At 43.8% G+C, this 14806-nt stretch overlaps 1 protein-coding gene across 6 annotated transcripts in view; it reads left to right on the forward strand.

Moving 5' to 3' along the window:
- sppl3 (signal peptide peptidase 3) overlaps nucleotides 1-13642 on the forward strand; it is a 38414-nt gene extending 24772 nt beyond the window's left edge. The window contains exons 2-11 of one of the 6 annotated variants that reach the window (XM_036977364.1): nucleotides 2547-2624; nucleotides 2829-2920; nucleotides 3157-3276; nucleotides 3919-3997; nucleotides 4258-4373; nucleotides 5308-5414; nucleotides 6855-7018; nucleotides 7250-7437; nucleotides 8278-8387; nucleotides 11360-13642. In XM_036977364.1, coding sequence (XP_036833259.1) covers nucleotides 2547-2624; nucleotides 2829-2920; nucleotides 3157-3276; nucleotides 3919-3997; nucleotides 4258-4373; nucleotides 5308-5414; nucleotides 6855-7018; nucleotides 7250-7437; nucleotides 8278-8387; nucleotides 11360-11431 — 1126 coding nt within the window. In that variant the 3' untranslated portion in view covers nucleotides 11432-13642. Of the gene's footprint in view, nucleotides 1-2546; nucleotides 2625-2828; nucleotides 2939-3156; nucleotides 3277-3918; nucleotides 3998-4257; nucleotides 4374-5307; nucleotides 5415-6854; nucleotides 7019-7249; nucleotides 7438-8277; nucleotides 8388-11359 lie in introns of all 6 variants that reach the window. The other 5 variants (XM_036977362.1, XM_036977363.1, XM_036977365.1 and 2 more) reach the window with 5 other exon arrangements.
- The last annotated feature ends 1164 nt before the right edge of the window (nucleotides 13643-14806 follow it).

Consider the following 14806-nt stretch of genomic DNA (forward strand, 5'->3'; position numbering starts at 1 on the left):
GTCATGTCCACCCCTACCATGAGAACGGTAAGACTGTAATTATATTTTGAATGCAGTAACATAATTACCGTAACCCAACAAACATGGTAGATTAGATATTCTAGAAATGAACTGTAAATGTAGGCCTACTACTGGTGTGCAATCCCTGCGGCCTCCAATGGATTAGTCCACTCAAACAGGAGCTGATTCAGACGGGTGTCTCGTGTGCCATTTTATTTATATATATATTTTTTAAAGTATAGATTTTGACTGCTTGACAAAATCTTGGTCGACCAACTGCCTATCGACCAAACAATTGTCCAGTCAACTAAATGAGGTCATCTCTAGTGTGTGGTGATGTAGATCCCCTCTGCATCTGAATATTTTATGAAAGAATTGGATTTTGCATCTCCTGGTTTGTAAAGGAGAGGTCTGTCAGGCCCATTGACGGGCGAAGGAACATTTATCTCCAGCGTGTTTGAGAGAATGTTCGTTTGTCAACAGGGTAATCCATTAGCTTTTAGTTTGCCCTGTGATTTGCTATGGTAGTGATTGGTGTGTTATCTTGCGAGTTTATGCTTCACAGCTCATAAGTATGTATGATTTATGCCGTTTCATCATGCGTTTCCTAACACTTATCCAGGGGTGTAATTTAAAGAGTTTGCCTGCCATATGACTGCACTCCATGGGATGCATAGTTATGAAGAATGAATACTATTTATTTTGGGGCTGTGTCCTCTTAACCCCAGAATACATTTCTCACTCGGGGCTGGCTACAGTGGGACATGAGACGGGTCAGGGGTCAAACCTGCACCTCTGATGAAGGCAGGGTTGCACAGTGCAACCATTATGCTCTTATTTACCCCCCCCCAGAGATGAACCTGTCAGTGCTCTACGCCAAATTTATTTTTACAAGGACCGTGTGTGTGCCTAGGTTGAAAAATGTAGGCGCACAAATGCAGTTAAGGAGCACAATTAAAAATATTTGAGATATTAAAGATGGACTTCTTTAGTTTTTCTAGGTGCATTGATGTTCCTAAATACAAATTCCAAGTTGCACAGCAATCAGTCTTCCACTGACTCTCTCTCGCCCCCTCTGGGACACCTATTAGTTGATATATACAACTTTACCAGTGATAATTAGCCTGCCATGGGCATACAACACTGGGGTCATGGCGCCGGGCACATCCACACCTTTTAATGTAAACAAACAGATTTGATTACAGCTGGTAGCACATGTAGGGTAAGGTTTACTGTGCCAGATACCTGATCGGTCATGATTTCTCTCTCTCAGCCTTCCATCAGCATGGCCCAGTACCCAAAGCTGAGATGAATGTAGGCAGTCTATATCCCATTTGAACAGCTATCTGTTTGTTTTCTCTCTGTTTATTTATGCACTCCTCGGATTTGTAACCCTGTGTATTTTTGATCATTTTTTAGCTTGTGTATGCGCTTTTTAGGCACGCTCAAGCTGCTACTACCGAGGAGTATCTCTAGGAAACCAGAAGTTGTCAGCCGGCCATGTCTGGCAGATAAGGTTAAAGCTGCAGATTAGTGGGTTTAGAATGTTAAATCCATAAAAGTGTCTCTGTGCTGCAGCTCTCGTGCCACAGATGGTCCACCATCCTTCCTGTTAGTCAGCTGTTGTAATGGTCTGGAACACTGACATGTTTCCTGTGCTATTTCTACAGCCTTCCCAATTGAATAGCCAGTGTCCCTATTAAGATTCAATGAAACGCACACTACTGGTCTGTTGTGAAACAGTATCAAATTGCAAAACATACTGGCACCTATGTATTGTAGTACTATCGCGTGAGGTCCCTGGTAATCCCACCCCATCTGTACGTTTACTTTCACCTTGTTTGGTGCACAAAGAATTGCATAAATAAATGTGGCTAGAACAAGACAAACACACACGTACATTAGATTAATGCCAGTAAGGGTTAGGCTGCGGTGTTCTTCTTTGATTGTGTATTTTCAAAGACTTTCATTCAGTCCTCCAAACCAAAAACAAACAGCTGTTAGGAACACGAGTATAAATAGCGACTAGTAGGTCGCGCTCCTTTTTCTTTTTTAGGTTCCTTTCTCCTTGCTGAAGCAAAGGGAATGTATTGATTTGGTGTCAAGGGACTTATTTTAAGGTTTGACCAAAGGGATTATGAATACCAGGGTTCCAAATGAGAATATACTCTTCAATAATATGTTCATTATAGTCTTATGACACAACTGACCAAGGTCAAGCTTTGTTGACATATGAAGCTATAGTATGGGTTACTCTATTATATACTGAGTGGGTTGAGCCCTGAATGCTGTGGTATATCAGACCTTAAGACATTTTCCTTTTTACTGCTCTAAGTTGCTAACCCATTTTTATAATAGCAATAAGGCACCTTGGATGTTTGTGGTATATTGCCAAAATACCAATGCTAAGGGTTGTATCCAGGCACACCGTGTTGCGAAGTGCATAAAAACAGCCCTTCGGGTCAGACTTAGACCTTTTCTGTGGAGGAAATGGAATCTAAAATCTTCCTCTCTCTCTCTCTCTCTCTCTCTCTCTCTGTCTATAGGGCATACTCCCTGGTCGACTCCAGCCAGGTGTCCACCTTCCTCATCTCCATCCTCCTCATAGTCTATGGCAGCTTCAGGTCAGTCTACCCTGTCCAACCCTCTTCCATCAGATAGGCCAACACTGGTCACTGTGGGTCTCATCTTTATCATGTTACTTCCATTACATTGAGCGCCTATGAGCTATCCAGTCATTGTAAAACAAGTCTTTGACAATAGCAATGTGAGAGAAGCTTGATCTTATTTCAGATAGTCAACCTTTCCCTCCATCTCTCCCCGTGCAGATCATTAAACATGGACTGTGAGAACCAGGAAAAAGATAAGGATGGTAACCCTGTCCCGAATGGGACCTTCAACAATGGCAACACAAACAACAGTGAGTCTCACATATTTGGTGAGACATAAGACATACAGAGCGTGTGTGTTTTTTTTTTTTATAAGTTGGAAGTCGTCATACCGTGGATTCCATATATTTTGTGGTTGGTTGGTTTGCTGTTACACAGGCTGTAGACACAGCACATGCAGAAATGCCTGTCTCTGCCTGTGTGATTTGTCTTTCTCAATCCCTGTGTGTTTGAGCATTCTCACTTGTGCATGTGTTGTGTGTTGTAGGTATTCAGACCATAGACTCCACACAGGCTCTGTTCCTGCCCATAGGAGCCTCCGTGTCTCTGCTCGTCATGTTCTTCTTCTTCGACTCTGTCCAGGTGGTCTTCACCATTTGCACCGCAGGTACCTGACCCGTCACGCGCCACACAGACACGCGCCTTAATGTCACAGAGCAGTTTCTTGCCCATCTTTTGTCTGAAGGCAAGCTGACATGTATTTATTTCCTTAGAGCATGGTGTTATATTGATGGTGTCATATGGTGCATTGATTTAACAGAAACATTTTCTCAGCATAATTCTTATTAGGCTTGGGCAATACCCCGGTATACGGTATAAATGGTATATTTCGAAATACCAAATTCAATATTGTTTTCAGGGGGGCTGCGTGCTATGCCACTGCTTATAAACTATAAGTTAAGTCTAAGATGTGTCAAATTATAGCCAGCTCAGGGCTCCAGCTATGCATTTGGTTTGCTTACTTGCTAGCTAAATGGCTAGATGTCAAGATCAAACTTCTTGGTTAAATCGGAGACATTCAAATGTTTTTATTAAGTAGTGCCCCTAGTGTCCACATTCAGTAATACTGTACCCCTTTGTCATACAGTCTCTGTACCCTAATCTGGATACCTACCACCCAACTAATTATTATGATGACAATGATTGACTCTGATAAACTGACTGAAACCAATGGAACGAAACAACAAACTGTCTTGCTGCTATTTCTTTCTCGTTCTCTTATCGATCTTCCTCTGTTGTTCCTCTTCAGTTCTTGCGACAATTGCGTTTGCGTTCCTCCTGTTGCCAATGTGCCAGTACTTGACCAGGCCCTGCTCACCACAAAACAAGTAAGGAAGCTGAGAGGCTGCCATGGCCTACAACCAATAATGTGACAAGTCTTTAATTCCCCTTTTTATGTTTGACAATGTGAAGCATCTGGCCTTAGATTTTTCAGCTTAATCTGAATTGTTCAACCTGAACCCCTGTGTGTGGGTGTGTTGAGCATATTTTGACCCCGTACATATCGACGAGGTGATGTATTCTCCAGTGAGAAGTGATTGTGTTTTGTCCAGTGTGTATAAACCATTTCTCTCTCTCTGCCCCCCTGTAGGATCTCGTTTGGTTGCTGTGGGCGCTTCACTCTGGCTGAGCTCCTCTCCTTCTCCCTCTCTGTCATGCTGGTGCTGATCTGGGTGCTCACTGGACACTGGCTGCTCATGGACGGTATGTCAGTGTGTCATGACTGCCTTGTGTTGGGGGGGGGGGGGGGGGGGGCGTTGTCTTGCCATTGTAAGGTTTGCCTTTAGTTTCTCTCTAATCTCATGTCTCTCTGAGCTCCATTCCAAGTTTTTTTGAGCTGTGTGTTCGTCTGGTATTCCTGTCTCTCTCCTCCTTCTCTCAGCGCTGTCTCTCTCCTCCTTCTCTCAGCGCTGTCTCTCTCCTCTCTCTCAGCGCTGTCTCTCTCCTCTGTCTCTCAGCGCTGTCTCTCTCCTCTGTCTCTCAGCGCTGTCTCCTCCTTCTCTCAGCGCTGTCTCTCTCCTCCGTCTCTCAGCGCTGTCTCTCTCCTCCGTCTCTCAGAGCTGTCTCTCTCCTCCTTCTCTCAGAGCTGTCTCTCTCCTCCTTCTCTCAGAGCTGTCTCTCTCCTCCTTCTCTCAGAGCTGTCTCTCTCCTCCTTCTCTCAGCGCTGTCTCTCTCCTCCTTCTCTCAGCGCTGTCTCTCTCCTCCTTCTCTCAGCGCTGTCTCTCTCCTCCTTCTCTCAGCGCTGTCTCTCTCCTCCTTCTCTCAGCGCTGTCTCTCAGCGCTGTCTCTCAGCGCTGTCTCCTCCTTCTCTCAGCGCTGTCTCTCTCCTCCGTCTCTCAGAGCTGTCTCTCTCCTCCTTCTCTCAGAGCTGTCTCTCTCCTCCTTCTCTCAGAGCTGTCTCTCTCCTCCTTCTCTCAGCGCTGTCTCTCTCCTCCTTCTCTCAGCGCTGTCTCTCTCCTCCTTCTCTCAGCGCTGTCTCTCTCCTCCTTCTCTCAGCGCTGTCTCTCTCCTCCTTCTCTCAGCGCTGTCTCTCTCCTCCTTCTCTCAGCGCTGTCTCTCTTCTCCGTCTCTCAGCGCTGTCTCCTCCGTCTCTCAGCGCTGTGCGTTTATATGTCTGATATTCTCTCTCTCTCCTCAGCTCTGGCCATGGGGCTGTGTGTGGCCATGATAGCCTTTGTACGGCTACCCAGTCTGAAGGTGTCTTGTCTGCTGCTATCAGGGCTGCTTATCTATGACGTGTTCTGGGTAAGATGGCTGCTCCCATCTCTCCCTCCACCCAGCTGACCCAAAAACAACCACTAAAACACAGGCAGGGCCATGAGTCATCAGACACCAAACACAAAGGACCCCAGCTGTAGACCATGGCTGAATCTCAAACTTAATACTTTGAGCACTCGATCACTCAACGTGTGCGTTCACGAATCAATCGAGTCCATCTCAAACTCTAGTTTGTCGAGCCATTGAGACCTCCACTGAACCCTTCGGAAACCTCTTTATCGAGTGGCATCCTCTGCTGACTCAGTGCCCTCAGCAGCAATTCCTTCCCATGAATCTCAGCACGTTACCTAATAACATTATTATTTTTGACGTTTTTGCCAATGTCTTAGTCACACAATTTTAAATCTAGCTAAGGAGTTCAGTGCATGAAGACACAGTATTTATGACATTTGATAATGTGCACGAAAACCTGTCCATTCTCTTGCTAAGCCTGGGCCAGTCAGTCCATGTCAAAGCTGACCAGCTAGTGCAACACTAAGGAACATTATTTTATCACAACAAACAAGTTTTAATGAAGCAGCAACTGTCTGTTCTTCTCCGAGTCAGTGCAGTATCGCGCCCACGGGGTTCAGCTAACTCAATTACAGTATAGCGATTGGTGCTTTGGTAAATTAAGTATGGAATGCTAAGTATAGGTCAGGAACTTCATCAGCAAGCTGTCCAACTATCATAAATAAGTCCCATCCGAACTACACGCTGTTCACTTGTGCAGTGGTGCTTAAAATCCTTGCCTAACATTTGCTTGAATTCCATTCCAACCCTGTTAGTTAGTGAAGCTAGCTAACATCAGACAGGCTACAACCAGCTAAGTTGGCTCATGAAGTCACTTGCAACCAATATATTTGCACATATTTTGGTCATGAGTAGCTGCAAAGTTTTTACAACTCTCACCATCTATCAGAGTAAGCGTGTCTGCCCATGTTTCATATTGAGTCATGCTACAAGACGAGTCGCAGGAGACTATGCTTGCAACTGGATTTCAAATTATGGCAGTCGTGACATTGAGTGCGTATCGTCTCAATTCTAATTTTGCCCCTAAACCTGCAGACTTGAGCGATCACTATCGAACACAAGGGCCAATCCAATAAAGGGCTTGGGGGACAAATGTTCGGTTTGAGATTCGGCCACTGTCAAAGCAGCTTACTAAACGTGTGAAGACCTAAGGTACAGCAAGTGCCGCTCTTTCAGGTTTCTTGAGGTGGACAGAGCAGCACACGATAGATAGACGGATATTTCCACGCTAACAGGACAGTAGCTGTTTTTCCGCTGTACACCATGGTGGAGCCTACAATGCCATCTATCCCCTTTATCGTGGTTAGACTACATGTCAAAGACAGAACTACAAACATGGCTATTTTCCAAGGATTGCTTGAGCCACCGGAGATGACTCCTCTGTCTACCCTGCAGGTGTTCTTCTCGGCCTACATCTTCAACAGCAACGTGATGGTGAAGGTGGCCACCCAGCCGGCTGACAACCCCTTAGACGTGCTGTCCAGGAAGCTCCACCTGGGCCCTGGGATGGGCCGCGACGTACCCCGATTGTCCCTGCCGGGCAAACTGGTCTTCCCCAGGTACCACAGCCTCGCCGTGGGGAGTGGATCTATGTTTAAACCTCCAGCTGCATTCACTACAGCTGTTCTTATGAGCTCTGAAACTCACACTTGTATTTCCTCCCACGCTGTCCTGCTTTGTCCCCTCCTGCTGTCTCCTTATTACCCTCTTTGCATCCTGCCCTTCACCGTGTTTTGGTTGTCTGTTTTCCCTCCCTCTTCTCCCTATATCTCAACCCTCTCTCCCTCCAGTTCCACAGGCAGTCACTTCTCCATGCTCGGGATCGGGGACATAGTGATGCCGGGGCTGCTGCTGTGCTTCGTGCTGCGCTACGACAACTACAAGAAGCAGGCCAGCGGGGAGGCGGGGGGACCAGGCACGCCCGGACGCATGGGGCGCGTCTCCTACTTCCACTGCACTCTCATAGGATACTTTGTGGGTAAGGACAGGGTGAGAGATGGATGCGGGGGGGACCATCGTGTAGCACGAGGCTGCCCAAATCTGTCCCTGGAGAGCTTACCCTCCAGTAGGTAACTAACCTGGATTCAGCCTATTAACCAAGTTAAAGGTTGACTTTGGGCGCAGAAATAACATCTTTAAAACTGTATAACTGATCATTTTACCATCATACCAGGTCATTTTAATATTGAAAAACAAAGATGAATAAGAGATTTGGCTACAGAAGTGCCATTTGTTACTGATCTCTACAGCTTCTGTCCAAAAACAAATCCTGTGAAATGACGTCATGACATACTGGAGGAGTTACTGGCTAGCTTAGCTAGCAAACTAACTACGTCGGTCACAGCGCGCAAGACCAGAGTAACACAACGATGAATCACCGAAGGCACAACCCATTTCTGTTTGAAAATTGAGAAAGGGGCAGAGTTAGACTTTTTTTTTGTGCCCAAAGTCTACCTTTAATTATTAGAATCAGGTGTGCTAGATTAGGGTTGGAACAAACAGGACGGTAGCTATGCAGGAACAGAGTTGGGCAGCCCTGACGTAACAGAAAACGACTTGTTGAACCCAGTCAGTAGAGCGTGCTATTGTCTGGTTAACTAGACTAGTGGCAATAGTCAGCCATATGACAACATATAAAGGGAGGCGACTTCATGCTTAGAGAATTAAACAACAATAGTGTCATTCTTGGCTGATTTGAATTTAGTTGTATTGTGTATGCAGTACAGGGAAGCCTCTCTGTACACAATGATGTCATATTGCTTAGTCTACCTTAAACTCCATAGTGTGAGTATTTCAGACCTGTCGCCAATTCTTCCAGGCCTGCTGACTGCCACTGTGGCCTCCAGAATCCACCGCGCGGCTCAGCCTGCCCTGCTCTACCTGGTACCCTTCACCTTGCTGCCTCTGCTCACCATGGCCTACCTGAAGGTACATATGGGGTGGTTTCTGGAAAAGGGGGGAGCGGTGGGGGATAATGGGATGGCTTCAGTCATTTATGTAAGTTAAGAGGTCAGACAAAATAGCAGTACTGCTGGGGAATCATTTTATAGGACTCAAAGCTTGTATAGATGTGTTTTGACTGAATGCAGACAGTCAGAAGCTATGTTTCCATTAACTTGTAAAGAGTTTTTTTTTTTTTTTCGACATTTAGAAAGTTGTCATAGAAAATGGATGCAGTTGCCTGCTACGGTGCATTTCCAGTTAACTGTCTGCTGTGTAGATAAACAGCTGGATGTAATGCCATCACACAAACAAAAAACAAAAAAAATTGCAACAAAAAAAACTAGAATGTCTAATAAAAATGAAGTGTTTCCATTATCCATTTAGGTGAACTCCCACCTGTCTGTCATGTCTCAGGTAGCCTACCAACGTATCGCCATGGTGAACTTGCACTCCTGTAGATCTTTAAATAATTGGATGATGGAAACTTGCATTCAGACAACCAGAAAGTTAAGGCAAAGCAGTTCAGGCTTTCTTGAAAGTCAGAACAATCTTTGTCCTGCAAAGAAATATTATTATTATTATTATTATTATTATTATTATTATTATAGCTGAAATAGATTTAGCAAGCAGTAGGCATTTAACACTGTTTCCATCTTCATTTTCCGCAAGTTTGACAAAAAGCTGCCCCAGTCCAACGGATAAAAATGTTGACGTCTTTAGAACATGTCTCCTATAGCTGCCGCTTCCATTACACGTCGCAATGCTGTGACATTTGCTTTTGTTGAATAAACCTGGGTCAATGGAAACCTGCCTAGTGACTGAGATGAAGCAATGGAGGCCGTGCTTAAGTGGTAGAGGCCTAGAGGAGTAATCCTGGATCAAGGCAGATAAGACACCAGGCCAGTGACCAGAGGTAATGGATGTAGATGTTGAGGATTGCCTCTAACACAGGTGTGTTTTACCGGTGGGAGAGTAGGCAAAGATGGGTGATATCTGTGGGTAGGGCTGGGCAGTATACGGTATTTTATGACATACCGGTATTCATGCAGGGACCGGTTTGGGTTTTTACTTTACCTTCTATACCGATATTTGAATGTTTGGTTTGTTAAATGTGATACGCCAGGTGTAATGTACATTTTGATAGTTTTACTTCCCTACTTGAGTCATCTCTCCACTCTTTATCTCCGTGCCACTTTCCACACAGACCTAGCCATGTCCCCTGTCACTCAAGGAGCGCATTTGATGTGCCTCAACCACAAGACACTTGCGTTCAGTCTGCATGGTCAATGCAGCACATGGAACAATGTTGATGAGGACAATGCTGTTTTCACTTTGCTTCTTAATATAAATCCACTAGCGTTCTATAATGACACTTAGTTTGTTTCTTACATCAGCAAACAGCTAGTTTGTCTTAGCAAGTTGCCCTAAATCTCGTGAGACGCTAAATGTTAATAGCTAGCTAGCAAATAAATGTACTGAGTAAGAGCAAACGTAGCTAGCTAATACAGCATGATAATATCAGTGACGGTGTAGGCCTAAATCGGCATGTTTGCAACAGTATCTTCTAAATCAAAGAGATTTTTGCTTTGCATATTCATGTTAGCTACATGAAGTAGCTAAGAGAACCTGCAATATAGCCAAAGCTTATAGGGTCCACTAGGAAACACTTATCAACACTTCAGTTCCTACCCTGTCAGAATAACTCCACCCTGGCATTTTCATTTGTTTTCATCTCAAACAACACTGTTTTCAAAGTGCCCACTATTATATTCTAACTATAGAATTAGAATAGTCATATTTCCATGATTCCAACAGTTTTGCTCTAATTCACAAGTCAAATCACAATTGCAACATTTTGTCAAAAAGAAGCCCAAGATTATTTGCCCATAACCTGCATCCCTACGTGGCAGTGTGTAAATTATCTCAATTGAGCAGTGGTGTAAAGTACTTAATAAAAATACTTTAAAGTACTACTTATTTTATTTACTTCACTACATTCCTAAAGAAAATACTGTACTTTTTACTCCAAACATCTACAATTTATTCATTACATTTTGAATGCTTAGCAGGACAGAAATGGTCCAATTCACGCACTTATCAAGATAACATCCCTGGTCATCAACTGCCTCTGATCTGGAAGACTCACTAAACACACATGCTTTGTTGATAAATGATGTCTGTTTGTTGGAGTGTGCCCCTGGCTATCCGTAAATAAAAAAACAAGCAAGTGTTTGGTTTGCTTAATATAAGGAATTTGAAGTGATTTATACTTTTTACTTTTGATACTTAAGTATATTTAAAACCCACATACTTTTAGACTTTTATTCAAGTTGTATTTTACTGGGTGACTCACTTTTACTTGAGTAATTTTCTATTAACGTATCTTTATTACTCAAGTATGACAATTGGGTACTTTTTCCACCACTGCAATTTGAGTGCAGGAAATGCAGAAATTATGAAAGTGCTGAAATGTGTGTTGGTTGAATTGAACAGTATAAAACAATCAGAATGGAAAAAGACTCATTGAAGTCACTTAGAATGTATGTGTTGCTACCCTAGGAACACTCACTACTCTTAAGGCAAATGTAGACCTTTTATAATTCAAAAACTAAAATACCGTCTTATTATTTTTTAATACCATGATATAATATTTTGGCTATATCACATCTTGGTGGGTATTTGTATTCGATAGTGTGGTAGTTAAAGGGAATCACTTGGGCTCCTGAGTGGTGCAGTGGTCTCAGACACTGCATCTCAGTGCAAGAGGCGTCACTGCAGTACCTGGTTCGAATTCAGGCTACATCACATCCGGCCATGATTGGGGGTCCTTTAAGGTGGTGCACAATTGTTCCAGCGTTGTCCGTGTTTGGCCCGGGGTTGGCCGCCATTGTAATAAGAATTTGTTCTTAACTGACCTGCCTAGTTAAATAAAAATCTAACCCTGGTGTGTCCTACAGGGAGACCTGCGGCGCATGTGGTCAGAGCCTTTCCACACCAAGGCCAGCAGCTCCCGCTTCCTGGAGGTATGATGCACCCTGGGAACACAGCCAGCGTGGGGAGGACCATGAGAGAAGAGGGAGAGTGTGCACTGAAGAGAGGCCTCGTCCTCATCACTCGTTCATTCTTTCCACCCATCCTCTGAGCAGCAGACCTCTCATATGGACACCAGTGTGTGGACCTCATTGCCAGACGACTCCCCTTTGCTTCCTTTTTCTTATTCTTAGTCTCCCTCCTCTCTCACTTCCTGACCTTCTCTTTCCTTCCCTCTCTATATTCCCTCCTTTTCTATCCTTTCCTTATTTTCCCTTCCCATGACCCATTCCATTTTGCTAGGCCTCTCACGCTCTCCTTTTGCTCTTGGTCTCTCTCTCTGACTTACTGCCGTACCGCCCCTCCATCCCTTCCCATTTATGTATCTGACTGACTCTGCCGGACTCCAAGGCCAGGTCTCCCCTTATATGGATTACTGGTTGTGGGACGTGACTGGGTCTTCGTCATTACAAATCTTGTAATTATTATTCTGGAATGATTTGGTATGAACCACAGAGAGTAGGCAGAGCTGCTGCTGCCACTACGCAGGACAATGACATCAGTGCACAGGACCAGCAGCTGATGGGGGAGAAAGAGAAGGAATGGTTCATCAGTCTCCCTCCCTCTGTCTCTGCCATCCATCTCCCCCCTCCTGTCCCCTGAACACTTCTCTTTCCTCTACACCCTCAACCTTCCTCCCCCTCTAACAATCTCCCACCTTCTATCATTTGCTGCCCCATCACAGAAACATGTATTTTATTTAGAAAAGATTTTATTCTTGGCATATACAGAAATGATGCATTATAAATTGTGAATGTGTCCCTACTATTGATGGGGATGCATCTCTCTTTGTAAATATGTGTACACACACATTTGGGTGTCATGTTGTTTGGGTGTGTGAGTGAGAGAGCATAGAATGAGAGATTGTGTTATTACATTATGAAAAATTGAATAATGTTTTAGATCCAGCACAGGTATAAAGACATCGACAATGACTTGGCTTGTGGAGTGACAAATCTCTGACTTGGATCACAGCTTTGTTCTGGAAGGATAGTCACACTAGGGGGAGGTTTCCTTGTGTACACATTTCTTCTTACGAGTAAATGAATGGACCATGGGAAACCCCTAGATAACCCTTGACATGTCATGGCTGTACCTGGAGGTGTGTGTGTGTGTGTGTGTGCGATCATATAGCATTACCTGTCTAATGGCCCTTGAGAGAGAATCTCTACGCCCCTGAGGGATTCAGATTAATAAAGGATTGTAATCAATGGACCCTGAGAGGTTCAATCTAACCCATAGCTAGTTTTTACTGTCAAAGGTTTAGTATCCCTCCCACGGTTTGAGGTGCTTGTCAGTTAGATCATAGCTTCAACGATATTGGAATTAAAGTATGTATGTGTGAGAGCGAGAGAATCAGAGGGAGACTTGAATGGAACATGCAGTTTGTCTTGGGTTTTCTTTACCTGTTTATTTTGTATTTTTATGTTGGTTCTCTGGCCTTGCATGTCACGTGTACAGTGTGTCATTCCTCAGACTGCATCAACAGCGCAAACTCTATGCTGGCCAAAACCAAGGCTCTGAGCTTTGCCAGCAAGGCTGCACAGAGGAAAGTTACATGGACAAAGGCCAGGTGTCTGGAGGACTGAACAGTTCTGACCCAACAGGCTAGCTGGCAGATTTGAGACTCGTTTAGCCCTGACTTCACGCTGGCTGATCATTACCTGGACATTATCTGGCTGTGGGACAGACCAATGTCAGACGGCCTAAACATCATGGACTTAATGTAACTACAAAAAAATGAACTCCCCTCTGCCTCTTTATGGACTTGGCAAAAAAAATAAAATAAAAAAACAATGCCGATCATGGTGATAAATAATTGAAGAAAAATTTGATGTTTTCATTTTTTATGGAAGATCTTTCTTTTTATCCCCTTTGTATTTTTATTTTTTTCTTAGTGCTGTAGGTTTAGTTCCATTTTCTACCTTTCTTTCCTCTCCTCCCTTGCAGCAGAGGGCTCTAGCTCTTTGGTGCATTGACATTACAGCTGAATGGATTCTGTATACAAGAAGTTGAATAAAGTAAGAACTGTTTAGTGAAACATGGACCTTGATGAGCTGAATCTAAAATATTTTGTCTTCTTAATCCCCCTCCCTGTTCCTCTCCCCCTTGTCAGGATTCTGCTGTAAATAAACATGACTCTAACTGTACGGCTCCTGTGTACGGCTGTTTTTCTACAGGCTTACGTTGGGGTCATATCCGAGTCAGACTCATTGTTCAACTTACACTGGTATTGGTTCTGTATCAGCTACTCTGGTAGGAAGTTGAGCTCTTTCGATAGATTACTTTCACACAGGGGATAATGTTTGATAAATTCAGCCATACTCTGTGTGATGAGGCCAATGTTACTGGTAGTTTATATTCAGAATATTCTGTTTTTTAATAAGGAATAGATGTTGAAATATGTTTTCATGAAATATGAGCAAAATGCTATTGTCATGGGAAGATACTATATTTCCAAAATATACCACTTGATGGCGACACTGTCCAAGTCAGATGCTTGAGGTCGGTTGAAAATAAAACGACTTGAGCAAGCCTGATATGAATAGCTTCCTCATCCACACTGCATGTGAATTATGCATATGGTATTCTTCAAAGAATTTACTTAGGATCCCACAAATTATCTTGTGGGATCCTATTAGATGCTTTTGCCCTTTATTTCTAAACCCTAAAACAATACTGATTCTTAGTTTGAACAGTGCTGAAAGTGTCTGCTGATTGGTTTTAAAGCACTGTATGGTCTGTCAGTGGTTCTCAACATTTTTCGGTTACTGTACCACCTACTGAAGTTTGCTCTGCCGAGAGTACCCCTCTTGTGTATTTTACCAGTAAGCCTATGGTCTCATGAGTCTTAAGTACCCCTGGTTGGGATCCACTGATCTGTATGTTGAAAGAGGTGTGGTGTTGGGCTGTCAGGTTTCATATGCATCCCATGATCTGAAAGGCTACCCATTTAAGAAGCTGTAAGGTACAGTATGTTACCTGTGTTTTACCCCTGGGGAGCATCATTCTATGTTCTAACGATGCTTTTATACTCTGTTTTCCATGCTCTAGATAAGGTCCACCAGAGAACGTCGAAGGATTGATGGAAGCTCTAGCATGGAGGAGCCTTTTTAGCTTCTGTGGGAAAATGGCTGCCTCTGTCGCACCAAAGATGCTGAGTCAGGGATTTCTATAGAGCACAGTGTGAAAGGCCACTGGACCAGCGTGCCGATGGGTGGCAAAACCGCTGAGTCACCACCTCTGGTCCGGTTACTCTTGTCTACCTAAATAGGAAAGTGGGAATTAAGATGATGCATTTTGTCTATTCAAAA

Source organism: Oncorhynchus mykiss, chromosome 5, assembly GCF_013265735.2.
Source record: "Oncorhynchus mykiss isolate Arlee chromosome 5, USDA_OmykA_1.1, whole genome shotgun sequence".
NCBI classification, from domain to species: domain Eukaryota; kingdom Metazoa; phylum Chordata; class Actinopteri; order Salmoniformes; family Salmonidae; genus Oncorhynchus; species Oncorhynchus mykiss.